Source organism: Phoenix dactylifera, chromosome 14 (genome assembly GCF_051530095.1).
Source record: "Phoenix dactylifera cultivar Ajwa chromosome 14, Ajwa_hap1_PhDact_Kaust_v1.1, whole genome shotgun sequence".
In the NCBI taxonomy this organism is placed as follows: Eukaryota; Viridiplantae; Streptophyta; class Magnoliopsida; order Arecales; family Arecaceae; genus Phoenix; species Phoenix dactylifera.
The window spans coordinates 25,746,199-25,772,898 of NC_143203.1; the positions used below are offsets into that span (position 1 = coordinate 25,746,199).

Below are 26,700 nucleotides of genomic sequence, written 5' to 3' on the forward strand. Positions count from 1 at the left end.
TGCTCACCGAACTACGGCGATGTTTTTTCCCCCTAACACCATGATATCTTTGTAAGGCCAAGAATTTAAATTCATACAAATTTATTTACAAGTAATTACAAATTCTTTTTCAAGCATCATAAATTCAATTACAAACATGACGCCCGTACTTTTAGATATAGACCTGATCTGCTCTGATACCATTTATATCAAACCAAGACCTCACCTAAAAATGTGAGCTAGAAAAAATTATTAAATTTCTTGGCTCTATATAAGTATCAAAGATCTACCCATGCCCCTATAGCCAATGTCTGCATCAGTCATCACAAACTGTTTATCAAGTATATATCTCCCATTGTTCATTCTATTAACAAGAGTAGCATGCTAGCAGCATCTATTATAACCACAGAATAACTGGAAGCATAGGACCAAAATAGAGGGCACCCTCCTTTCAACTGAAAATATTATGATTGAACTAAAGAAAAAGGCTAAATTGTCCTGCATATTTTAATTTAGAACTAAGGACTGTAAGGCTAACATGTTTCTCATAAAGGCCTAAACTATATAAAATCCACCACTGAACATAGAACTTTCTCTAGGCATAATTTTACTCGATTTGTTTTGCTCGAAATTTACTTCTGCAATTCTGGCATCAAAGTTTTCATGAATTGGTTGGCGAGAGCTTGGTATGTTGCCTGTGATGGGTGGACGGAGTCCCAAAACATAAATTTGTTGGGAAAGGGACACGTTGGAAGAGCAGAGTTGCATAATGGTCCCATGTCTATGAATCCAGTTCCGCAGCAACCCAAATTTGTCTCAGTAAAACCTACACCCAAACATAAAGAATAATGTCAGAAGGATCATTTAGAGATACCAATAAGACGAGCATGCATGTGTTTGCGTTATTCAGTCAACTTTCATGGCAATAAAACTGGAATCAAAGCTTCAGTAAAGCTCTAGTGTTGCACCCATGTATTTTAGTACTTTAAAAACACACTTAATTAGTTTCAACTGGTTGTAGTTGGTACATCATAAGAAGCAAAGCAACCAAAATGAAATCAAAAGTGTCAACCTACCAGAGCCAGCCAATCTAAGGAATTATTAATGTCACTGATGATACTAAGCAGTGTAAGAATGTTATTATAATTCTATTATAAAAGCAAGTAACTGATAATATCTATTAGCTTGCAATCCTACCATATTTCAGAGGATGTGTGACCATGTCCATCAATGGATTGTATATGTCCACGTAGACAAACTTAGAGTTGGGTAGTGTATTGTTCCAAGTGCGGATGCTGGCTTGGAGCAATGCGTTGTATGCCATGGAATCGATGTTCTGTTGGTTGATGCAAGTGCGTTGTAGTGTGGGCGGACTTGATCGCATGGTTTCCAAAGTTACTTGTAACGGAAGGCATCCAAGCGGTGGAAGGCCTGCTATTGCGAATTTTCTTGCACCCACGCTGTATAATTGCTGCATTAAATTTCTATTAGTTAAACAAATATACTGAGATTTATTCCAGAAGATGCAAATTAAATTATAGCAAAATAACAAAGAGAATTTCAATTTTTGAAGGTTTTTTCCCCATCATTATTCTCCCGGAATTTGGTGTGATTGAAGTAATAGCATAACATTGTTATTTTCTGCATGACATGCATTGTTTTGATTGTGGATTGAGTTGTATGACATCTGCATCCTGGGTTTGGAGGAGTCATTTGCTGCTAGCTCTCATGGCTGCACTTGCCATGGATCAGACCCGTATTATTGTGTGTGCGTCATGTATGCAACCATATGCGGCGACGGATAGAATCATGACTTAGACTACAATTTATTAGAGTGATGCCATGGTTACAAAGATGATGCCAGAATGCAGGGAATTAATTAATACATGTTCTTACTTACTATGAGGAAAACCATCATGCGAGCCTATCATATGAGAAATTGTATCTTATACGTAACATGTGCACTATATGGCCATACACCATGCCAATCACTTCAGCTCATATATGTGGGCTTCATTCATCTTGTGCTCGTCTTTATGACTGGCCCACAGGAACAAGCTAAGGTGATCGGCGTGGTGCATGTACAGCCATGTTAGCGCACACGGTGCAAGGTATAATTTCTTCCCATCACTATATTGTGGTGCATTGGAGGGTACAAAGAAAGCAAACTAGTTTTATCAAATTTTGTTCTATTTCATACATATATACCATTGGTGCTACCATACCAAGTGTAGAATAGGACAGTTAAAATATTATTGACAACTAAAAGTTCTAGTCAATTTAATATATTATGGACACTGTAATTTCACAATCCAGAATACCAGTGCTTTGTATTTCAAAAATCAGAAGGACCTGGATTTTTTTTTTCACACTCTAGAATTAGAAAAATATTTGACACCTCATCACAAAATTAACTGGGATCTGAAAACTGCCAACATAAACTTCTATTTACCTAAACACAATATAATCGGGAAACAACTGGAAGTGTAAGTCATAATTCATTGATGGATTCAGGTCCCAACTTGAGACGCCAATTCTTGAGTATGAATCTAGCAAAATTAACTGACCAACCTACACAAAGATAACTCAAAAATAGGACCGACCGAACTGCTACCTCATAGTATCAGAGTTGGGCAGGTGCAATAATATACTCCTTGTTTCCCTTACTCTAGCTACAACTTTACTAAGTGGGATTTATTTTATTAAAAAATAAGTATGTGTGAAGCCCCTCATAATAAGTATGTGGCAAAGCTTCACCATGATCGAAGGCCCTAAGATCGTAGATGAAGGCTTGAGTACTTTGCGTTCTCTTTTTGTTTTTTTTGATTGATTGAAAGGGAGGCAAAAGCCACCCTTAATTTATTGAAAAACTAAAGAAACTACAAAGTCTTGTAGTCACAACTTGCAAGAACAGACAAGAAAAAAATAAAATAACAGCAGAATCACCGGAGAAAAAAGAAAAATAAATAGAAACAGAACCACAGGAGAAATATCCATGGCTATGTGAGTAAAATTTTCTGAGCATTCCTGCTATCAAAACTTTAACATTTTAAATACATAAATAAATAGAGACCTAAAGCAGGAAGAGGAAGGGGAAAGAGGAATACCGAAACAAGTTTCCGAAGCTGAGAAAGGAGGAACGTATGGTAACTAGAGACAGTAGTGAAGGTCATTCTTCTGGCTGGAAGCATGTAGTAGTTCATGATCATGTCATTAGATCCAGCACCAATAACAAACATTGCATCCCTTATTATCCTACTTGCCTCGTCGTTCCCTAATGCTGCGTGCAGCCTCCAGATGTAGGCTTCAAAGTTTGCTACCTGTCTCCCGATGGTTGTCACGCTTGACGTGGTCGCGGTGAGGTCATCCAATCCAGAACCCCCCGAGGCGAAGCTAGCGCCGGTGGTTAGGTTGGCCATGGTGAGACTGCGGTCGGAGTGAGTTGGGAGGACATCCCTGAGGCCTAAGGCGGACACCAGGAAGTCGGTGATGAGCTTGCCGTTGGTGAACCTCCCGGTGGGGACTCGGCTTGGGAAGTCACGGCCGTAGGGTGGATGGTCCGCTCGGACGAGGGTCGGGAGGTCGTTGTTGTTGCCGGCGTCCAGCGTGGAGTCGCCGAAGGCGAAGACGGCTGAGATGTTCTTCGACGGCTCCGCTGCGGCGAAGGGGTGGAAGAGAGAGAGGAGGGTGGAGAAAAGGAGGAAGGAGATGGCGAGCTTTCCGTTCTCCATGGCTTTCGGTGCTCGTGGTGCTTCCCCGTGCAACGTTTTCTTGGTATTAATATAGAGGGAGGTAATGGAGGAGCGAAGAGCATCTAGGGTGGGTACGTAGACTCTATCGCTGGAGTTTGGATTGGTTTAAAAGTTTAGAGCCGAGCGACGGTTGCGGGGAGCTCGCTTAAAAAGAATAGATGAACGGCTGTGATGGGCCGGACGGTAGATCACGTACTAGCTGGTACACGTTGGTTGGTTATAATATGTGTGCGTCGTTCCGATTCTTGCGTCCACCGTTACTGATGGAGAGGAGAACAAGATTTTGGAGCTGGCTCACTTAAAATAAGTAGATGAATGGCTGGGATAAGGTGCGATACATTGGATCGTTTAAGGTGTGCCTCTAAAGTTTGTATACGACTTTACTACTTAATAATCAGTTTCAAATACTAAGTGTGACGCTTCTAGTGTAGCCAACTCAATCCAAAATTTCTTGTTGCCACGTAAATTTCTTGGATGTGGATGATAATTTGAAGGTTTGAATGGTTGTAGCTGGAACCTATATATACAATGTGGGCCTGTGGCACTAGTTGGATTTTTTCTTTTATTTTATTTTATTTTCAAATCCTCTAACAAATAGCTAAAACAAACTAATTCCACATTGGTCTCACAGTTGGAATTCTCTTAAAGATTCGTTTGGCTATTTGTATAGAATTGAGCTAAAAATTCTATAGTATTCGTGATTGGGCTGTTCATTTAAGTATGTGCTGTACCAACCAAACTCCTCCCAACTTTAAGTCCTGCTGGAAAAGAATAAAGTTTTTCAAAGGCTAGGATCTGGGCTGAGTTTGAACAAATTCTTAGAAAATAAAAGCTAGATGAGCCAACATGTTTGATTTCTGCAGAATTTTCAATTCAATCTTATACGAATATCCAAATAAGCCCTAAGATATTATTTTTCCAAAAGGGATGAGATTTTCATCGGATGTGCGTCTTGCACTGAGGTCAATATCAACTTATCAAAATTTCGTTCTTCGGCTTTGAATATGGATACTCTTAGCGACAGTCAAACATATAGAGAAGTAGTGGAAAATCTTTTGATGTAATTCTAATTTTGGATTCATGTATAAAATAATTTTTCATATGTAGAAGAATCTTGCATGTGCAATACACATGTTTGCATTAAAAAGATGGAGTAAAAAAATCTTAAAGCCAACATAGTTGACTGTCTAAAATGGGCTCAACGATGATGTAATAACGTTATACATAAATGAAGTGGGGATGGGGTTTTGCTATCCAAAGCTTTATCTATGACAATCACAGATATTTAGACTCTTCTCATGTAGCCAAATCAGTCCAAAATTTGTTGTTACTAAACTCCATTAGCCTTCTTAATATTGAACGGCAGTTCTTGTGTGGGTATAGAGAGACAGAGATTAGATGACAATTCTTTAATCAAATAATAAGTATTTTTGCAATTTTGCTTAAAGTTCATGCAAGTTTATAGTAGATCAACTCCAAAAGTATGATATGAGAAGTCAACTATGAAAGTTGACTAAAGTTATTCTAACAGACATCTCGCTCTCAGCTAAATCAGCCAACTTGCCTATCCAAGAAGAACATTAGCTAGCAAGCTAGCACCCATAATCAAATTAGAAACAATTCATTGATTTAGCTTTGGATTCCGATCGTTGATCTTGTAGCTAGATACAAAGTAGAAAAAATGTGCCAAAAAGTCTTGTTAGCACGTGAAATAACAAGCCTATGAAAACATATTGTATGGAATAACAATTGAAATAAGAAATAGAAGGAAGCATATGGGTTCCATGACGTGAAATAAAGAAAGAAAAAGAAAGTGAGAATACTAAAAAGTGGCATTATTGGATTGGACTGCTAAAAACCATGGATGGCTCTAACTAGCAATCTAAATCTCTTAACTTCTTTTTTTTTGTGCCCATACCTTGCAAACAAAACTTATTGTACATTTTTTTGAAAATCCCCATTTGTGTATCTCGCGCTCTCTCTCTTCGACATGTTTTTGTAACAATGTGCCTCAAGACGGTTCTTCATTTGCCAACACAAAAAAATAGAAAGTGTAGGTGCAAAATAACTATTTTTTTAGAAAAAAAAAGGAAAATAACTCTGATACTTATTGACAAACTTATGTAAAAGTACAACTTTTCACAATACAAATTTAAGCTTGAAATGTTTTGAGGGTATTAATATAAAACATTAATAAAGTCATTTTATATGGCTGCTAATTGGGGTCGATGATGAAAAATTTAATGCAAGTTGCGGTATTGCCAACATGGAAAACATAGGATGCTTATACAAATAGTGACCTTTCGAACGATAAATATGCAATAATCATATTTATAAAAATATAAAATGAAAAAAATTTATTACTCTTTGCCAATACGAAACGTATTGTTGGGGCCCAACAAGGTAGCAGAGAAATCTCTCTGCCACATGGCATTCACTCCTGAAGCCGCAATGGAGCCGTTCTTGGCCCAGGGTTTCGTGTTCAACGTGGCAGGAGATGATTGCGTCAACTCAGGAGAGGGGCGACTTTATAGATAAAATCTTGGATTCCATCGGGCCACGCCAGCACTTGGTCGGACGAATACGGAACACGGATCTATGCGGGCCATCGTACCATTCTAAAGAGCAATCAATAGAGCCAAAAACTTCCGACGGAGTCGGCGAAGCATATGCCGTCGGAACAAAAGCATCTCTCTGTCTCTTATCCCCGCTTCATCCCTCTCCATCCCGACTCTGATATCCCTTCCTAACTTAAACCCACCTCTTACCTCTCCCCGCCCTTCTTCCCCAGATTCCCATGGCGGCGAACTCCTATCCTCTCCTCCGCCATGCCTCACTCTCTTCCTCTATTCCCATCTCCACTCCCTCTCTCCCCTTCCTCTTCTCCTCTCGCCCCCAATCACTTGTCTTTCGCAACTCCTGCTCCCTCTCCTTCGTTTCCTCCTCTTCCTCCTCTCCTTCTTCTCCTTCTCGCATCCATAGAGTCTCTACTGCTCCCGTCGAGCGCGCCCCAGCCCCGGACTTCGACTTCGGGGAGGAGATCGCCCGCCTCGACGCCATCCGGGCCCGCCTCCGGGAGGCGAAGAGCTTGAACGAGAAGCTTCGCGTTCTTGACGCAGATTCTAGGGTTAGGGATTTCTTTGCCCCCCGGAGGGGAGGAATTTCTAAGGTTTTGGGTTTTCTGGAGCCGGCAGAGGTGGTCCTGCTCAAGTGTCTGGTTGCGGCCGGCCAGGGGCATGTTCTTGGGCCGGAGCTGGATACGGGCGGCGGCGGGGCGCATCGGGTGGAAGGGAGCGCGTTGAAAAGCGCGTTCTTTGCGTTGGCGGGTCTTATAGAGAAGGGGAATTTGGACGGTGAGTGGGTTGATGGTGATCGAATTGGTGATGGTGGAGTTAGAGATATGGAGCCGCTAAAGAAGCTTCTGAAGACTTTGAGTGAGGTCGAGCAGTTTTATGGTTGCATTGGAGGGATCATCGGGTGAGTGTTCATTAGTTAATAACTCGATCTGCTTTTTGCTCTATTTTTCCTTTTTTCATATAAAACCCACCTCATTGATAATGAAAATTAAGAGGAGGATGAAAGGAGTTAGTTTGATAATGAAGCATTAAAAATGGGGTAATTTAGGCCCCTATTACATGTACTTAAGAGTTCTGTTCCCCTGGGAATTGGGGTCAACACCAGTCAATGAGAGGTCTTGCATTGGTGATGGAAGCCACGGACTTGGTAACTGAAAGGAGAAAGTAGCAGAAGATAAAAATAGATACGAGAGAGAGAGAGAGAGATAACAAAACTAGAGCACTTTTTATTAGAAATAAGCTTTCCAAATTCGTCAGCTTTCTGTTGAAATAAATATACCCAAAATTAGATTTTCTAGAAAAATAAGTTTTTCAGGCAGTTTCCCTGGAAACCAAAAATCGAAAGTGCTTAGCAATGTTCTAAACTCTGTCTTGATTATGTCCTCCTGATTACTTGATCACATTAAAGGGTTGCTGTCTAGTGAAATTTCTAACGTATTCTGTTATAAATGTGGATAGAGAGATATGTGATGATAATGACAAAAATTTGTCATTTAGGAGAATGTCCATCAATGTATACTATATGCAATGATTGGGAGACCATAGAAAGATTGTTGCTTAGTAGAATGTCCATCAAGTTATATTATGAAAAGGATGGAGAGGAAAATTAGGATGCTTAGCTTATTTTAGAATATTCTGCCTCGTGGGGGCTAAATTTGGAGATTTGTTACTTTAGATCTTTGTTTGATCAAAGCCATTTTAAAAACCTTATTTTGAGTTGTGCTATATTCTTTTTTTTTTTTTTCTGTTTTCTATATTTTTTTTATTTGTTTGGCATTCTTGTCTTTGCTCTGCATGTTTGATAAGACTTGGAAAGAAAGACTAGATGAGTGCATTAATTGAAGGTAGGATTTTTTCTAAAAGAGGTAGAGTTGAGGAAAGCCATTTTAAGATAGCTTGAGCATGTGTGGAATTTGGCTAGGAACAGCCTTTCACAGGAGATAATTGTCTAGATTAATTATTAGATCAGGATGGAGATGAAAGAATACTTAGATGGAAGTTCAAGGCATAAATATTGTTCTCATTTCGAAGGATTTGCTCCTGGACAAGAAAAGTTGGTGAAGTTGGGTCCAGAACTTAAGCTATGACAATGCTATAAGTTTAATTGTTGTTAAGGTTTGTGAAATGACAACTAGGTTGCTCTTATGCTTGATTGACAGTAGGAAAGATGCTTTTCATGGTTTTCGTACTCCCCTTATTATACTTAAAAAAATCTACCCCACTGCTGAAGGTAGTGTAAGCCTATTTAAAATATCCGACATTCCTGAGCAGCTTTATCCATGCGCTTATTTCCAGTTGATTATTTGTTTATTACAACAGATTAATATTGAATTAAACTGCATTTACACAGCTTGGGTTAAGTAGTTAGATAACTCATTCCTTCTCCTAATATTCCTTACCTTTACCTTAAACATGCATGCTGTATCCTAAGTATGTGTTTAGTTTGAGCTTGATGGACCAAAATATGATTAATCAAAATTTGGGAACATTTCTAGTATAGAACATGGGGATATCTTTGTTACCCCTGATATTTTGAGGAAACGAGATATAAAACTTTTATATTAGAATTTTAAAATTATTTATTCTCTGCTTTTGTTTTACAGGTATCAGATTGTGGCATTACAGCTTCTTTCACCCCCAAAAGTGGATAGGAAGATTTTGAATGGGTCCCCTCACTTATGCAAGTCATGGAAAAGCGAACTTGTGGAGATTCATGTTCCTACTGGGCTTGATCTTTTGGAAAATACAGAATATGCATCTCAAGCTGCTTTATGGGGAATCAAGGTTGGCTTGATATAATTCATATAGCTGAATAAAACTCCTCTACTTGTGGATATATGCTCTTTTTTCTATTTTCTCATTGGCATCTTTAAAGTAATTAATGAAGTTTCCATCTCCTTTAGGGATTGCCAGAACTAGGTGAAATTTATCCGCTTGGTGGTGCTGGGGATCGTCTTGATTTGGTTGACCCTGGCACGGGTGAATGCCTTCCAGCTGCAATGCTTCCTTATTGTGGACGAACTTTGTTAGAAGGTTTAATAAGAGATCTACAGGTAGTAGATCTTTGTTTGTTAGAATTTGAATATCTCATCACATTTGTCACTCTGTGATAAATTAAGCATTCTAGATACTACTACGTACTTGGTGATGATTTTTATGCTGTATTGTTTCTGCAGTTGCATTATATCTGCTTAAGCTTGGCAACTTAGACTGGATTTTAATTTTGACGAGCTTAGAACAGATATTTTTGTTATTGTCCTATTTTTTGAGTACTTGCTTAGTTACTTAGTGCTCACTGGAATATCCGGCTTTGGACGTACATAGAGTATTTCTGATGGTGGCCGTGCTAGTTAGGGAAGACACAGTATGGGGACTCCACTACACCATCAAAACAAAACATACACATGGCCTCTACACTATTTAAGGAAGTTTAAGATATACAGTAACATGAATTAATGTTATATATATTGTACAAACAATGATGAAAAAATATAAACCCAAAATAGTTTAGGGAACTATGTAATAAGAGATGAAATAAGAAACCTCACCTACCCAATGATATATTAAATTTTATTAAGTTAAACTATCTCCATTAGTGTAAATGTCCACTCCATCCAAAAGTTTGACTCCGTCCCTGCACTATCCTTATTTTTTTTTTTTAATTTCTTGACTTCTTGTCCCATTCTATTCTTTTGTGCCTTTTCCTCTCCCCCTCTCCCAAAATGCTATTACTGAGAGGGTCTCTATCCTTTTTCTTCTTATTTCTGTTCATTGCAGTAAACCTGGCTTCCTTTTCATCCACTCCATCAAGGGACTTTTGTTTCACACCTGCATTGCACTTACAGAACAATACTCTATCTCGGTTTGGCTTTGTTAATCCTCATTCACAAAGGAGCATATATACTAGTAGATTTAATATTTAAGTATGGGTTTAGAAATTTATCTGAACATATGTTATTTAAAGTCCCTTTTCTAATATGAAATGTGTCAGAAGAATTTCCAAGTTAGGAATTGTGATACAGGGTAGTTCAGTGCCCTTACATGTTGGTCCTTTGAAGGATTACAACTTCAGGTTGCATTTAAATGCTTCTATCTTAATATGTTCATGATACGTTATGATTTTCATAAAACAAAATTATTTTTGAGTGTTGATTATATTGTGCTTAAGTCCTTAACTGCCCCATTTTTAGAAAACATCTGACCCTGTTTCCTCCATCTTCTTTTTCCTGATTTTGTTCATTTTACAAAAATATTTTTTTTATTAAAATAGGAAAATTTACAATGTAAATCATAGAGTTTGATATGATTAGAATACTGATCTATTCAAATGTTGTTTAAATCTTATTTCATGTAGACAATGGATGTCTACATCTCACTTATTAAAAATGCACTATCCAAGAGTTGGCATGAACTTCGTGTCATACAAAATTGATGGCAAGGTGGTGCTTTATATAACTGACAGGTTTTGCTTTCTTTAGTTCTCATGCCTGTACCAGTATATATATGATTTACATATTATAATACTAGAAAACAAAAGTAATGACATTATTTTTCTGATATTTATGTGGAAGGCTGTAACATTACAGAATTTACCTAATCCTTGTTCCATATTTTAATTTTAATGTTATTAAAAGTTTTTAAATCTACTTATGTGAAATAATCTATTACACTATTTTATGAATTGTTTCATCCCAATGCTCGTGATATACTACACATTCTTTTTCAGAACTTAGCACATAATTTACAGCCTTTAAACTGAATTGTGTCAGTATAAAGCTAGTTAATCTCTATACTGAATGCTAGGCTAGAGAGTTCCTCCATTTCAAGATCTATGGGAAGCAATGTATAACCCCTGTTGCAATCATGACAAGCTCAGTGAAGAACAACCATGAGCAGATAGCTGCACTCTGTGAAAGACTTGGATGGTTTGGGAGAGGCCGACAAAATTTTCAACTTTTTGAGCAGGTATAATTTAATTATACTCACTAATTTCCTCATTTATGGAAAAAACCCCATGCTTTTGATTCATTGCTGTTTTGGTGTCTATTTATTGTTTGAGCCAAGATATGCCTATTCTGTTAAATCTTTCTCAACAATTCCTTACTTTTGTGTGCTCCACCCCCCAAGCCTTTGGTACCAGTTGTGGCTTCTGAAAATGGTCAGTGGTTGACAAGCAGTCCACTCATTCCAGTATGCAAACCTGGCGGTCATGGTGCAATCTGGAAACTTGCACATGACAAAGGCATATTCAATTGGTTCTATGGTCATGGAAGAAAAGGTGCAACTGTAAGACAAGTCAGGTTATCTTTTTGTGCTTTTGCTAAAGTGAACAGTTATTCTTTTGACACACCCTGGTATAGTTGTTATTCATAATCGGTACATTTATAGCATAACCATAACTGCTTTTGTGATTTTGCAGTAATGTTGTGGCTGCAACAGATCTAACCCTTCTGGCATTGTCTGGACTAGGCTTGCACTACAAGAAGGTAAAATTTATGGTTGGCTTTGGTTGGCTACATTTGATCTTTCTAAACTATCTGTGTGTATATACCTACATAAATTTAAAATAAAGAATCTTACATGAGCGTTTGGAAGCTGAATTATCATTCGCTTGTTACCGCTAACAAGTTTGATACATTTTCATAGTACCATAGGCCATTAATTTCCATATTTTGTCAAATTAGTTAAAATCCTTTTTTTTCTGAATAAAGCGATGAATAGCATCTCAACTACTATTTTGTCTCTGACACTTGTGATTTTGCTACTTATATTGTCTTACTTGTGGAGATTTTATGTTCTGCTTGTTACAAATGAGAACTATCACACATGCACTTCTTGCCTGATGTTTCAAGTGTTGCAGAAATTAGGTTTTGCATCCTGTCAGAGAAATTTAGGAGCTACAGAAGGAATAAATGTGCTTCTTGAGAAGAAAAACCTGGATGGGCTATGGTCATATGGTATTACATGTATTGAATACACTGAATTTGAGAAATATGGCATTAGGGATATGCCTATTTCTCTTGGCAGGTATGCATGCTATCTGTTACTTAACGTTGTGAAGTCATTTCATAGTGGCAGAAGAATCCTTTATGTTCTACCTTTGCATGAAAATATCTTATTCCTTGCAGCTGGTTTTGATTTCTCGAACTATTGTTATTTAGGGGTTGTTTGTTTGCTTGTAACTTGAGGCCGAGCCTTAGTGTAATGATAAAATTGCTCCATTATGACTTAGGGAGTCATGAGTTCAGTACACAAAAATAGCCTCTTTGCACACAGGGGTATGTTTGTATACATCTGACCCTCCCCAAATCCCGCAGTGGCGGGAGCTTTGTATACCGGGATGCCCTTTTTTGTTTGCCTGTAATTAGGCATGTTACAGTTGTGACCAGGTGATACACATCTAACATTTAAATAGATGCATTTTATATGTGTATCATTTTGCAATTTTGACATCCAAAAATGGAATTGTATGATGATGCATCGATTTAAGTTGATGCACTTCACGAGGTCTGCTATGTGTGTCAGTTAAAATCTTTTCCTATTTTAGTTTAGTGGTATATAGATCACTTAAATTCCTTTCTCAGTCGTCCTTGCCTACTTTTTTGTATATTTTACCTTGTTCTTTTGTCTTGTTTCACCCATCTGGTATCTTGGCATTCACTCTTTTCTTGCCCAGCCACTATATTTTGCATCCACCTAGGATATACACATGCTCCAGAACTCAAGCCTGCACCCGCTTCCTAACTGCTTCTTTTATTCAAGTGTTTTTAGATTACCTGCTTCCTGGATCCAAACCTGTACCTGCAATTACTGCCTCACCTGTTTCTGATTCTGGCAACCAAGGTCTGTCCTCATTGATTTCAATCTTGACAAAATATGTAGATGGACCATCATTCTCAATATTATGCATGTAGCTAATTCTTTTCATACTTATATAGTTCTTGTTCTAGTTCCTTTTGTATCATTCTCTATGGTTGTATCATGTCTACCTTTATAATGAAGTAATTTGATTTTCACTGCACGTCATATACTTTTTTTCTCTTATTTTTCTTTGTTTTTGAATTTGCTCCCATTTTATGTCTAAGCTTGCAGGCAGAGTTTCCTGCAAATACAAACATTCTTTATGTTGATTTATGTGCTGCTGAGAAAGTTGGATCTAGTCAAGATGCAAGTTGCTTACCAGGCATGGTGTTAAACTTAAAAAAGCCTGTTTCTTATGTTGATCATCTTGGAATTCAGCGTAGGTACATGTTATCGAGAAACTTATATCTGCTTTTTGCTTTTTTAAATTCTATTTCACAGCTATGCTCTTGGTCATTCCTGTATTTGCAGCTGCTTATAATCTGTGCTAATGAGTTGTATATTTATTATTGTAAAACATAAATTTCTCCCATCCCTCTTCATGCTTGAAAGCATGGACTGAGGCAGTTTTTGTCTGATATTTTTATCCAGATCTGGCAAATAGTTTCTCAGATTCGTGATTAAATAGTTGACTAGATTGGGTGTTCCCGTTAAAAACAGATATGTACATCACACTTCAATTTTTCTAAGTGAAGACATGTATGGAGCAAGGATTTAAGCATTGTTGGCCTGGGGGGCTTTTATCCTGTGCCATGCAGTGCTGCATGGCATTGAGCTGATGCAAATGTGCTGTGCCATGCCGGCCATCCCCCAACCCAAAAAAAGGAGGGAAAAAAAGAACAAGAAAACAAGATACTTCAAAGCCCTTATTTTAACCAAAAATTTGAATCAATGATCTCATATGTGCTGTTCCCATGCATGTGGGTGCTTGTAGGCCTGTCTTTGTATGTGCCTGCCACCACTGTCCGGCACTGGAAACCAAACCATACAATGCTCATTTGGAAGAACTTATATATTTGTAATATCTGCTTCTTATAAATTATTTATCTATTTTACATGCTTCTTTCAGTATTCTGTAAAGCGAAAAAACAAAAAAAAAAATCTTGGAAATGTGTATATTCTAGAAATCGAATAATGACATTTATGAAGCAATGATCTTGATTTCAAGTATTGGTGCATAGTTGGTGCATACATGCTGTGGTATCAGTAGTGCGATGATGACCGTTTTATCTTATAAAACTGTGGATCAGGATGTGTCAGACAATTAATGAGCACCATCACATTGATCATTGCATATTGACTGATGACATGCTACTAGTAATAAATTCAACTGCACCCTACCACAAAGACTTGGATGTTAATACGACTCTTATCTATCAAACCCTGATGGCCTGATCTTTTATTTTTTTAAAAAAGTTTTCCTTTATAACATTGCAATAGGAGGTTGATATTATGTATGTGTATTTTTTATTATTTTTAGTTGAAGAAGAAAAGAAGTACACATCTAAGAAGACTTACGGTGCGACGTGTTTGTCATAAAATAACATGCATATTAAATCTGAAGGGTCTGGATCATGCCTATACATGTTTATAGAACTCTGATAGGTTGTTAAATGGTTTCTTGTTGCTTGTCTTCATAGATTTTTGGAGAGACATATATACGTCTTTGCCTTGTATATGTATTTTTTGCATATATACCTTAAATATGATAATAACTATTACTAAAACTTTGGTTTTACCAAACATAGTGTATTTGCTATTTTCCTTCATTGGGCTTTTATTTGAAACTCTGGTCATATATGACTGAAAAATAGCTTGTCGATTCATTAGGTCTTGGTGTAATTTATGATTTTAGTGAGGGCTTCCAATACTATTCGGACTATAAAGTAGCTTTAGTAGAACTTGTTAGTCTTACTTTCTGGACATTGGAGGCTATTTTTTTTTAAAAAAAAAAAATTGTTATATATTCAACAGAAGTTTAGTATTCACATGTACACTCTTGCAATCATTGTATTCCCATGCTAGAGGTTTCTTATATAGGAAAATAGTAAATACAGTTATTGCTCACTAGTGTTTTCTAATGACTTCAGTTATCTTGCATTTACAAGCCTTTCTTTTCCATATGGCAGTGCTTCTGGTGGCAGGCTAGAATGTACGATGCAGAGTATTGCAGATAACTTTTTGAACACGTATAACTCTAGATACAGTGAAGGCATAGAAAGTATGAAGCTATTATGCTTGTGGTACCTTAATAAGATGGCATATTGTCCAGTTTCTGCTGTTTTTTTTTTTCACAAGTTTCTTTTTGCCTTATGTTTACAGATAAGCTGGACACATTCATTGTATACAATGAAAGAAAAAGGGTCACTTCATCAGCTAAAAGGAAAAGGAAACAGACAGAGAAATCATTGCACCAGGCGTGTGGACTCTTTTCACTAGACCATGCATGAAAGCATTTCAAAAATATGAATGATGATTTTCTGTTTGCTCATGAACTCTTTTCTCTAAGGTTTATGTGATTAGGACCTGTAGTGGATTATCAAGGTACCATCTATATATTAAAAAAATACAGTCATGACTTGAGTAAGCCTTATCCCTTCTAAGTGGTGTTCATTTGACATATTCTGGAAAAATTTTGTGAATTCTGTTTTGCCACATCTGTCTGCTGTGTAAAGCTATCTTCTTTGTCGGTGGAAGTCCTTTCAAATTCTTCTTCATGACTTTATTCTGGTTTCATGGGTCTCTCCTCCATTTTTTCCTACTTTTTCACAAAAATCATTGAGGCCCTGCCCTTTCCGGGACTGTGCGTTCTAAACTTCATTTCAGAAGTTCATTGCATTGGTGACCCCCTTTCCTTGCAGGGCCTATATACTCTTAGCACCAAAATAGTCATTCTCTAAATGTCTAAACTCCTTTAAATTGTAATAGATCGTTATTGAAGATGCAGAACATTCTTGTAACTTGAGCAGTCTTTTCATATGCTAGCAGTGGCATATGACATGAGTTTGGTTTCAGGTTGCAACAGCTTTTTGTAAATAGGGTATGTGACAAGGTTCGCTGTACCGGTCGGTACCGAGCGTACCGTATCCGTACCGATGGGTACCGGTATCGGTACACCAATGTCGGTACGGTCGGTACCGAGCGTACGGTACCGTACCGACACTCGGTACGCCTATACTAATGCGGCACCGGTACGGGGTTCGGTACCGGTACGGCGAACCTTGGTATGTGATATAGTTTTATTTCTACTGCTAGCATTATATTATTGACCATTAGAAAGGCATGATTTTATTTCTAGAAAAGAATTCTTTTGTCTTTTTCATTCCTTTGGTACTTCACTTTTGCGTATTGCTACCATTGTACTTTAGTTATCAATTGTAATGGGTAACAGAAGCCATGGACTTACAGGCGACATTATAGTTTGGATGACTAAGCACTTTAGATTGAAGGTAGACCTGCATGCATATGGTGAATGGATCTGATTGACAGATATTCCATGTCTACTAGTGGCCTCTTATATTTGTGCTTTCTGGTCTTGTATAATGTTAATATGCTTCCAAGCTTCCTTCTGTCTGTCATTGATTAATGTGCACAAAAGAAATAAGCAAGCTTAAAGGATACTTTAAGCAATGTTGCAGTGGTAGCTTTTAACTTCTAGGGCTTCACCACAGGTGGCAATTTACGACCAAACCCATCAACCTGACTGCAACTGACCCACTTTAAGTAGGTTCAGGTTTGGCATGAATGTCTTCAGGTCATATATGAGTCAACCTGCCTAAACTCATTTGTCGAACGAGTTAGGCTCAGATTTAAACCTTTGACCCATTGAACTCATTTTGACCCATTTAATAATTGGGTTGGGTCATGACCGGACTCGTTAAAATAGTTTTGAGACCTGTTTAACTTGTTTAAAACCTACTCAACCCATTTTGGACCTGGACTTGCATATCCTGTTTAACCCATTTAACCCGTTTAAAGCCCGCTTAACCTATTACGCGGATCAGGTTGGTTTACTTATTTAATGAAAAAGTTGGGTTCAAATTTGGATTTTTGACTTGTTTAATACGCAGGTTAGGTTCTTGTTGACAAATTTTTACCCCAACCCGTATCCCACCTGGCCTAACCTGATTGCTACTGCTGCCTTTGTCTATGCATAAAAAGAATAATGTATTCTCCCTAGTACCTGTCCTTTTTTTGGCTGCCATTCTATGTTTAGGGCTTGCACAGTATGTTGACTCCCTGTACGCAGGCTAGTGTCTTCTTGCACACAGTTATTCTTGTTTCTCTGCATGGTTATATCTGTTTACACAGTACTGCTTGTTACAAGTCTAGGGACTAAACACAAAATGGCCATTGAAATCAAGGGGTGGGAATAAATTTTCAGTCAATCAATCTGGGGGGTAGATGTCAATTACCCCTTTGTAAAACTATGTTGGTACTCCTGTTTTTGGTTTTGTATGAATTTTTATTTTAGTTTGTTAAATTATTATTTTTATTGTTATTTTTGTAGTTAAAATGTTTTGTCCTGTTTTGATACGCAGACGCCAGATGGTTCGATTTTGGATGTCATGCGGAATGCCTATGATCTTCTTTCATATTGCCATATAAAGGTTCCTAAGGTATATCCTGTAATTTTGTTATTCTTAAAACTAAAATACTTTAGTTTCCTGCGATTATCCTTCTTTATAACTTTGTAATGTAGTAAATACTCCTTTTCAGGTGTTTATTATATTGTTATCATTAAAGATCTTCTTTTGTGTATTCCTCCATCATCATAATGAGTTCACTGTATTTTGTTTTTAAGGACAAATCTGTCTCTGAAATTAATACCTGCAACTTTTGTGATGTTTTCCTTCTCACTTAGATACCCTCTTTTTTGTCTAGCATTTATCAGGGCACCATCTTGTGTTATATTCTTGAGATAAATTAGTCTCTAGGCATTTTGTTGCATGGGCGTAATTTACATGGCATATCCCAAATGAGTTGAGTTCATGTGAGCTTCTTCATACTCAAAACGTCACCTTATTTTAACCTATAGAGCTCTCATTTCTTCATGCAAGTATCTATTATAATTTTATTGAGTTTTCTTGTGATGTTTTTAACATCTTCTCAAACTTGTTAGGTTGAAGACAACAACAAATACCTGCATTCAGGACCCCCTTTTCTCATATTTCTTCATCCTGGTTTAGGTCCACTTTGGGAGATTACTAGACAAAAGGTATGCTCAATGTTCATTTGTTAATCTTATGTCTATAAGATTTTTTTCTTTTTTTGGTGAACTTTTTTTCATGTATGTCCTTTATACGGTAGTATTTGTTCCTGTTTTAATGTTAATGAGTAAACTAACAGACTTTACCATATGATATAGAATGTTGGGTTCTGAAAAAGGGAAATGAGCATAGATTACGGTATTACAGAGGTCGAGTTATGCCTATCGGAACTGCTTTGGTCTAGAAAGGTGTTGGAAGGTGATTGGAGGTGCAAGGAAATGTCTTGAGGGTTTCAAAATACAGAAATTCATAGTGCTTACATTGGTCCCAAAAAGTTCTGTTTTCCTTTGTATCTTACTGGGTGGTATGCTTTAATGCAGTTTAAAAATGTGAACCCCAAACCCAGAAATATCAGAGTTATGCCCCATCGTAATAGGGTGGAAAACTAAGCATCAGTCAGTGTAGCCCCATATTTAGTTATTCTTTCTTCCTTTCTTTCTTGTTGAGTAATGGTGGAAGAACCAATTATTTCATAGAAATAATGCATATGTCTAAGCACTTGGGAGTCGTCTCCCAAAAATTCGACATGAGACCTCCCTCGACAGAAGAATGGTGCAACATCTAGGCTGTAGCCCTGTTTTCATATGTATTGATACTACTAAACCCTGCCACGATCATAGACAGTGAAGGTCTCCTTATCATTTTCTGGTGCTTCTGAGTAAAATTCTATTTCATTATAGTTTGATTGAATAGTTTGCTCTAGATTCTTTTGTCTCATGCTTAGAGTTTGTGTAACTTTTCATTTTACATCCCTGTCCATTATGTTTGGCTTTTAGATTATGCTTATGGTCCTCGGTCCTCACTATATAAAAATTACAGAGATGGCCATATGTATCATAATAGGCTTGAATCAAGGAAATGCTTTACAGGAATTCAAGACAGAAATATACAACAGATGACATCAGTTCTGGAGCTTCTGGAGTTTTATTCTCAGATATAAACTGATTTGTATGGCTGAACACTTATGCTTTGATTTTAGCTAATGCTGCTACAAACCACTACTCTTTGCATTGCAGTTATAGGGAATAGGCTATTCTGATTACTATGCAAGTTGCATTCGATTCTTTGGCTAGAATTTATTAGTATCTGAAGCATGTTGAATAGGTTCGATTGGCATATGCTTTTGTTTCTTAGCCATGAGCGGTAGCGGTAAACAAATTGTCGCTTTATTGTCATAGATTGCTTGATTATGTGGTCAATGAACATTAAAAAATTTAAAATATATGTTTTCTCTTACTTTAGAAAACAAGTCTTCGTACCTTGATATTATAACTAATATCTTGGTTTTTTTCAATATTCACAGTTCTTTGGTGGCTCAATTTCTAAAGGTTCTGAATTACAAATAGAGGTAGCAGAATTTTTGTGGAGAGATGTTCAGGTAGTCATCACCACATATCACTTGATTTCTTTGTGCATCCCGAAATGAAATATCCTTTTCGAATCTCAGCTTGAAGGAAGCCTTATTATTGTTGCTGAGAACATTATGGGCTCAATTAGGATGAGTCAAAATGGCGAACCTGTGCTGCAATATGGAGACAGGTATTATACCATCACAGTTCAAGTTAACAGTTAAGTACTTCAAACTGAACATTTTATATTGATAAAACAAATTTACTTGTCAAAGATGCGGGAGATGCAAACTTCAGAATGTCAAGGTACAAAATAAAGGAATTGACTGGACATCTCCAAACAATGTCTATTGGAAGCATGATGTCCAGAGATTGGAGTGTCTGAAGATTATTTTGCATGGAAATGCGGAATTTGAGGCAACAGATGTAGTCTTGCAGGTGCAACAAGCAGAACATCAGCAGAATTCATTTGGATTAGTCTTAAATTAGAATTCTTACCTTCTTCCTCTATCCAGGGTAGCCATGTATTTGAGGTTCCAAGTGGTTGCAGAATGTGTATTAGCTCAGATACTACAGGTATGTGAGTTAATTGCACTTTGTCAGTATGGTGCTTTGCTCCATCTGCTTAACAAATCTAGTCATGTCACAGTACATAAGGCTGTTCATACAATCATACTTACAAGTGTTCTTGAGCTATAGTTCTTTTCAAACATGAATTGCTGATGATTCAAAAATTTCCTCGAGTAAATAATTCATGAATGAATCATAAAGTCTTGAACTGTTGAATAGTATACCATCTGTAAATAATTAGGAGAGTCATCCAGCGAAAAAGTCAGGAATAATTAAATGGAGAACACTGCTACTGCTATTATGGTGCAACCCATAAAGGATTTTCTTGAAATGTCAAAATTTCTTTCCTAATATTTTGCGTATATTGTTTTTTCTTCTTAAGTCCCTCCATTAATAGCTGATCATTTAGCCTGTGATTTTGTTTTGAATTCAGGTATTGTTGGTAAGTTAAAACCCATAAGAGAGGACCTCATGGATAGTGGGAGCTGGTTCTGGAAGTACAAGATAAAGGGCACGCACATTCACTTGGAATTGATAGAGTTATAGTGTCTTTATGGACCATTAATTTATAACTCCTTGATTTGCAGCTCGCTGATTGATGCAGAGGTCACCTTCTCACCTTCTCACCTCGAGCAAGTTCTTTTCTTGATCAGCTTAACATTACTTATACACGACTGTAATTTTTGCATAGGGTGTTTTAGAGCTCTCTCACTACATAATGTGTTCTGTCTTTATTTATTCCTCTTGTAATATAAATGTATAAACCTGATGCCTTTGTTTGATAAGATTAATGAATTCAGCCAATTTTTAAAGACCCATAAATTTTTTGTGTTCATAAAATGAAATTTTTGCCTGCTGGATTTCATCATGTTTAGCTGAATACTACTGTCATGGCACAGCGATCTAGCAAAATGATCCAGGTATTCCTTCATCTCCATTTATATTGAAAAATTGCTATGTAGTGTTAATACTAACTGTGCTACTGAGGTTAAAATCTGTGGTCTCAGGTTGAAGTTTCAGATGGAAGTCTTAGCGGCGTTATGTCTCCCTTGAGGACAACTTTCTCACGTGTCAACAATATAAACGTATTTTCAGTCGAAGGTTTGTTCTAAGGGTGTTTGGTATTGTCATCTTGACTCAGATGTAAACTATATTATTGCAGATTATTCATGTACTGAACCGAACAGTTCAATGTTCTTTAAATGTGAACATTCACAATCAGCATCTGCACCTTTCTTGTGTTTCTTTCTTACCTAAAATTATTTATTTCTTTCTGAGATTTGCTAGCTTGAGTGTGCTTCTTATACGCTATTTTTTGTTGTTACAGTAGCAGGATCAAGTTTGCATCACATTTTGAACCATATTTGGAGGTCTTCCAGCATTCGCACTATTCCATTCGCCACTAAATACACCCCTTTGATTCACATTTTAAAATCAGTGTTACAATTACTGAAAATCAGATTTTTATGTATCAGTTAAAGATCTTATGAAAACTGATGAAGATGTGCCTGATCTGGACAAAACTGTGAGCTGGTGAGACCGCCGCCATCCATCAAATCCTCTTTCCCCAGAATTGTCATGGGAACTGCATGTCCCAATTATCTGCACAAGGCTTCCAATCGCTGATTCTAAGCTGAAGCCAGAGGCCATGTTCGGTGACATGCCGTATGATCTGATGTTATCTGAGAAAATTTTGTTTGCCATTCTTCTGCTTGGAAGATGAAAGGAAAATATGACAAATCTGGGATGTGCATATTGGGAGGGAATGAGGGGAGGAATGGTGGGCTAGAATTCTTTCATTGCCTCAACGCGGGGGTATTATTATAAGGTTCATCCCAGCATTGCCTTTGAAGAACCTGATCTTCTGACGTTACCAGCACCAGATTCCTAGAGGTGTTCAAAATTGATTCAGGAAATCAGAAAGTTTATTTCTTTTTTTCAAATGTGAAGTTAAAAAACGTTGAGTTTTGATTGTAGTCCAAATTAAGTGTATATACATATTCATAGTAGTCATTATGTTTATGAAATTTAGGTTGATCGGAACTATTTCTTTGAATCAAGGTTGTATAGAAAGTCTTCTAGGGTCATGTGGATATAATTTGAGAAATTCTGTGCGCCAAGAAGTATATTGCTTTAGGGTTTTCTTTTTTTGCTCAACTTGGAATGGTAGATTTCTAAAGAATTTATGAAGGATTTTTCAGTCATTTTTTAGTTATATTTTCTAGAATAAAATTGGAAAAGCATTCACATGATTTGAAGATCGAGGAAGGTCACATTTTGGCTCTTTGAGGAAAATCGCATTTTGCTTCAAGGGTATGCCTCATTAATTTAAAAATAGTTTCTCCTTAGTACATTCCAAATTTATCTTGAATAGACTCATTCAACAATCTTTGTGGTTGACTTCACCATGTCCATCTCATGTCGAGCTGACGCCCTTTAATGGACCCAGTCAAGACTAGGTTTCCAGTCATGTTAAGCGGCTCTACCCTCCTCTAGCATAAATTATGCTTACCGAACTTTATAATTATGTTCTAAGCTAGAACCCATAAGGCTCTTGCACTTATAACTTTTTTTTATTTTTTTTTGCTGAGGCAGATGATTGATACAGCCCTAGTACTAATACATTCAAAAAAGCCGAAGCATAACAAATTCTGGAGCGCACTATGCAGCTTTCTCTCTCCGACCCATGGAGTATTTCTAAATAAGTTGCTTCCATTCTTTTTATGTTCTATAGACATGAATTAAAGCTATTTATTTTTTGTTGTCTGGTTACTAGATTAATGGTTTTGTGAGCAATATTTATGCACCAGGTGGTCTTGGTTAAAATAAGTATGTTACTTGATATAACTCTTTCGACTAATAACTGTTTACCATTTGCCATTCTCAAAGAATCCTTAACCATGTCCACATTAATATCCATATTAGCAATATACTCTTCTACCAGAATCCAATCACTCACCCCAAACAACGAGACATCCAAGCAACCTTCTCGCATCACATCAGCCCCACAATTTGGCAAGCTGCTGCAATGCAAGGGAACTCCGAATGCTTGGTTTTTTTTTTTTTTTTTTGGTGAAAATGGCTACTCACACTATCCTAGTATGAGCACAAGCAGCTACATCAGCATCTAGCAAACAACATAAAGCCAAAGGAAAAAAAGACTGCTGCATCCAGAGAAGGTCTCCAGAGTAGCGCGCAACGAAGGAGGCAACCCAGTCAGCCGCCTGGTTCGCCTCCTGCAGGACATGCCTCTGAAGAACCCAGCACTTTCTTAGCATCCGAATGTCGCCCAAAAGCGAATGTTTAGTTACAGGTAAACAGAAGTATAACCACATGCACACAATATCTATTTACAAATCCTCTTACAGATCGACTTATATAGCAATTCCAAGAAGAATTTGAGTTCCGATCTTCCTCCGGAGGAGGTCACGAGGAGCTTCCATGTACTGCAGGGGCCGCTGTCCATGGCTCTCAGGTTCATCAGCTCACAGGATTTGAGAGGATCCGAAGCTTGGAAGAATCATCATGCAATAGGATTGTGAGACAGCGAGCAGCATCTGTTGAGCAACCTGAGGAGGGCCTGAGCCTTCCTCCTGGCCTTGGGAGATCCAGTGGCAACCAAGCTTTGGAGAGAAGGAACACTCCGAGGATTCATCAACAAACGCTTGCCCATCTCCTCCCCTCCATCTCTGCACAGCCCCAGCAGCACCGATATAGAGTTCTCCTTTCCCTTTGGAGACCCAAACCTTAGGAGGTCCACAAGTATCGGCACGACCAACCTGCTGTCCCCAATCTCCTTCATCCCCTCATCGCACCCACAAAGAAGGGCCAGCAGCGCGAGCACATCATCGGTCACCCCGGCATTGCCGTCCGTCAGCAAGTCCACAAGCAGCGGCACCGCACCGGCGGCCACCACTCCAGCCTTGTTTGCGCTGTACACTGCAAGGTTGTAGAGCGCGGTGGCCGCGTCCCGCTTCCCTGGTGCTGTCCCTTCCCTGAGGAGCCCGACCAGCCCAGCGATCGCCCCGGAACGTGCTCCGATCGCAACCTTGCACTCATCCACCATCGAAAGGCTAAATATGGTCGCCGCTGCGTTCTTCCGTGCCTCCATGGCAACTCCTGTCCGGAGGACGGTGATGATAGCGTCGATAGCCCCGGCTGCCATTATGAGGATCTTGTTGCTGTCGAGGATGGAGAGGTTGAACAAGGCAGTGATCGCATCCTCCTGGGTCCGGGGATCTCGAGAGCCGAGCATGGTGACCAAGAATGGAATTGCACCGGCCTCGGCGATGATCCGGCGGTTGTCCATGCCAGTCTTGGCCAGCAACCGTATCTCATAAGCCGCCTGCCGTTGAATATCCGGCGAGCCGGTTGCCAGTTTCCCGACCAAGAACTCTGCAGTCATCCTGACGGCCTCCGACGCCGCTCTCGCGGCTGAGATGTGATCCATGGCTTGCGAGTATCTGCTGTCATTACCGTTACCATCCTCTCGATCCCAAAACGAAGAAGGGACGTTGTTCTCCCTGCACCATTGATCTATTAAGCTCTTGAGTGCGTAATTTGGTATCAGGGCCATGTGAACTAGCTTCTTGCCACTCTTTGGGCAGGTATGGTGGCCGGAGTTGAGCCACCGAGCTATCGAGCTCCGGTCATAGGTGTGGCCTGATGAAACGATCACCGGGTCTCGCATCAAGTCAAGGGTGATCGGGCACCGGAACTCATCGGGAAAGTCAAATGAGACAGCTGATGACGCCGACCAAGTCGACGACCGGCTAAGGTCTTTCGGGTTGGGCATAGGTTGTTGCTCAGGTTCCTGCTTGACTAATTCACTGCCGTTACGAGAGATTACTGAATTGGAGTACGAGACGAGAGCGATGAGATTGTTAATATTCGAGATGGCGACGAGGCCACCTGTGCCCGCCTGCTTAGGGATCTCGGCCTCCAGCTTCGATATCTCTTCTTGGTAGTCCGACACACTCCGCAACCCAACTCTTTTCATGATCTCCTCTACCTTCTTGCAATCCAGAAACCTTCTACCGGTGCTCTTGCTATGATCGCCGCAGTCTCCGGTGTCTTTGGCCATCACTTGGAAGAGCTCTTCCCTCAGCCTTAGTTCTCGGGGATCGACGAACAAGTCAGCCCGCCGGGCCTGCTTGTGGAGGAGCTTGACCTGCTCGCGGATATCCGTGGTGAGGTCGAGAAGGCTTAACGGGAGGATGTCCAGAGCCCGGCCTATCTCCTTGGCGCATGAATGGAACTGTTGGGAAAAGAGCTCGGTTTGGATGAGACTCCAGAGCATGCTGCCGGAGGTGAAGTCGTCGATAAGGGACTTGGTCCTACGGATGACGGAGAAGAGCTCGGTGAGGCAGAGGATGGAGGAGGGAGGGAGGGGAGCGTTCGAGTCTCGGATGTCCTCGAAGAACGACAGGATGAGTCTGATCCTCCGAACGGTGGACGAGAGGTTGCGGGATTGAAGGAAGGGAAGGGGCTCCATCGACGCCACCTCGGCGGAGACATGGACAAGGGATTCGATGAGGGCGGCCGAGGGGAGGAAGCCGGAGAACGCCGCCGGCCCCGGAGGTGGTGGGGGATGATCCATGGAGTCCACAAACTGTGGGGCTTTGCCTTCATCGAGGAAACCTCTAGTTCTAAAGTCTTTAGATTTGGCGTTGCAGGGTTGGGGGTTGGAATTTGGATTAAAGAAATTGAAAAGATAAAGAAGACTCTGTCCGTTTGCGTTTGCATGGTAGCTGCCGCTAGGGGAGAGGAGGGTGGCAAGTTAATGGGAAGGTGCCACGTGGAGCGATGGCCGGGAACGGGGGTTTGGTTATTACTTGGCGCCGGTTTCCGTTTAGGTGGTGCTCTCAGCGGCGATCGTTGAGCTGCTTGGGATGAGTCCAAAAGTACGGTTACAAATGGCAGCGCCTTTGAACTCGTAGCCCTTCAGCAGCCATTCCGGCGTGTCCCGCGGAGCACGCCGTCTTGTGTCGCATTCTGGAAGGTACGTAATACCTGTCCCAAAAAAAAAAAAAAAACCATTGTGGAAGCTAATAAAATTTCGTAATATTATGCTCATCTACACCTTCAACTATCATAGTTGCATTAGTATTTAATATATGTGATGGGTAGAAAAAAGAAAAACTTAAATCCACGCCATGGATTTGATAGCAAATAAATAGTACCTTGTCAACTTTCATTTATTATTTAATTTTTGCTGGTTTTTGCATTATTTTATATGCACAGTGCCCTCGGATCAAGTTAAGTAAACACAGATCCATGCTTATTGGGTTTCAAATTTTTATTTTATACTTGGTCTAGGATTGGATTTGATTGGAATTTGGAT

The 26,700-nt window shown here is 39.0% G+C and overlaps 3 protein-coding genes across 7 annotated transcripts; 1 reads left to right on the plus strand and 2 right to left on the minus strand.

Moving 5' to 3' along the window:
• Positions 1–485: 485 nt before the first annotated feature.
• Positions 486–4,051, minus strand: LOC103699823 (SGNH hydrolase-type esterase superfamily protein). The gene is made up of 3 exons (XM_089927334.1): positions 3,087–4,051; positions 1,177–1,450; positions 486–805 (listed from the first exon to the last, which is right to left on the minus strand). The coding sequence occupies exons 1-3, from the start codon at positions 3,708–3,710 to the stop codon at positions 612–614; spliced, it is 1,092 nt and encodes a 363-aa protein (XP_089783460.1). The 5' UTR covers positions 3,711–4,051; the 3' UTR covers positions 486–611.
• A 2,330-nt stretch (positions 4,052–6,381) lies between these two features.
• UGP3 (UDP-glucose pyrophosphorylase 3) lies at positions 6,382–22,480 on the plus strand. 5 transcript variants are annotated; one of them, XM_088710375.1, is made up of 21 exons: positions 6,382–7,208; positions 8,911–9,091; positions 9,211–9,360; positions 11,111–11,272; positions 11,435–11,607; positions 11,727–11,793; positions 12,168–12,334; positions 13,393–13,551; positions 15,298–15,389; positions 15,491–15,585; positions 17,710–17,787; positions 18,291–18,386; positions 19,742–19,816; positions 19,886–19,977; positions 20,063–20,225; positions 20,303–20,363; positions 20,791–20,963; positions 21,233–21,277; positions 21,365–21,458; positions 21,685–21,727; positions 21,833–22,480. In XM_088710375.1, the coding sequence occupies exons 1-17, from the start codon at positions 6,529–6,531 to the stop codon at positions 20,901–20,903; spliced, it is 2,604 nt and encodes an 867-aa protein (XP_088566501.1). In that variant the 5' UTR covers positions 6,382–6,528; the 3' UTR covers positions 20,904–20,963; positions 21,233–21,277; positions 21,365–21,458; positions 21,685–21,727; positions 21,833–22,480. The 5 variants fall into 5 exon arrangements, with proteins under 5 accessions (XP_088566501.1, XP_088566500.1, XP_088566499.1 ...); XM_088710374.1 differs by having other exon boundaries at positions 21,233–21,458; XM_088710373.1 differs by having other exon boundaries at positions 20,791–21,458.
• Positions 22,481–23,416: 936 nt separating this feature from the next.
• On the minus strand, positions 23,417–26,250 carry LOC103722788 (U-box domain-containing protein 1-like). The gene has a single exon (XM_008813469.4). The coding sequence runs from the start codon at positions 25,954–25,956 to the stop codon at positions 23,881–23,883; it is 2,076 nt and encodes a 691-aa protein (XP_008811691.2). The 5' UTR covers positions 25,957–26,250; the 3' UTR covers positions 23,417–23,880.
• Positions 26,251–26,700: the final 450 nt, after the last annotated feature.

Bases quoted from the DNA above. Each gene is read 5' to 3' on its own strand.
- LOC103699823 (XM_089927334.1), bottom strand. From the start codon at position 3,710: ATGGAGAACGGAAAGCTCGCCATCTCCTTCCTCCTTTTCTCCACCCTC. The intron at 1,451-3,086 runs GTATTCCTCTTT...AATTTAATGCAG, and splicing joins AGCTTCGGAAACTTGTTTCG to CAATTATACAGCGTGGGTGC. The intron at 806-1,176 runs GTAGGATTGCAA...GTTTGGGTGTAG, and splicing joins CACACATCCTCTGAAATATG to GTTTTACTGAGACAAATTTG.
- UGP3 (XM_088710372.1), top strand. From the start codon at position 6,529: ATGGCGGCGAACTCCTATCCTCTCCTCCGCCATGCCTCACTCTCTTCC. The intron at 7,209-8,910 runs GTGAGTGTTCAT...TTTGTTTTACAG, and splicing joins TGCATTGGAGGGATCATCGG to GTATCAGATTGTGGCATTAC. The intron at 20,226-20,302 runs GTGCAACAAGCA...TCCTCTATCCAG, and splicing joins CAACAGATGTAGTCTTGCAG to GGTAGCCATGTATTTGAGGT.
- LOC103722788 (XM_008813469.4), bottom strand. From the start codon at position 25,956: ATGGATCATCCCCCACCACCTCCGGGGCCGGCGGCGTTCTCCGGCTTC.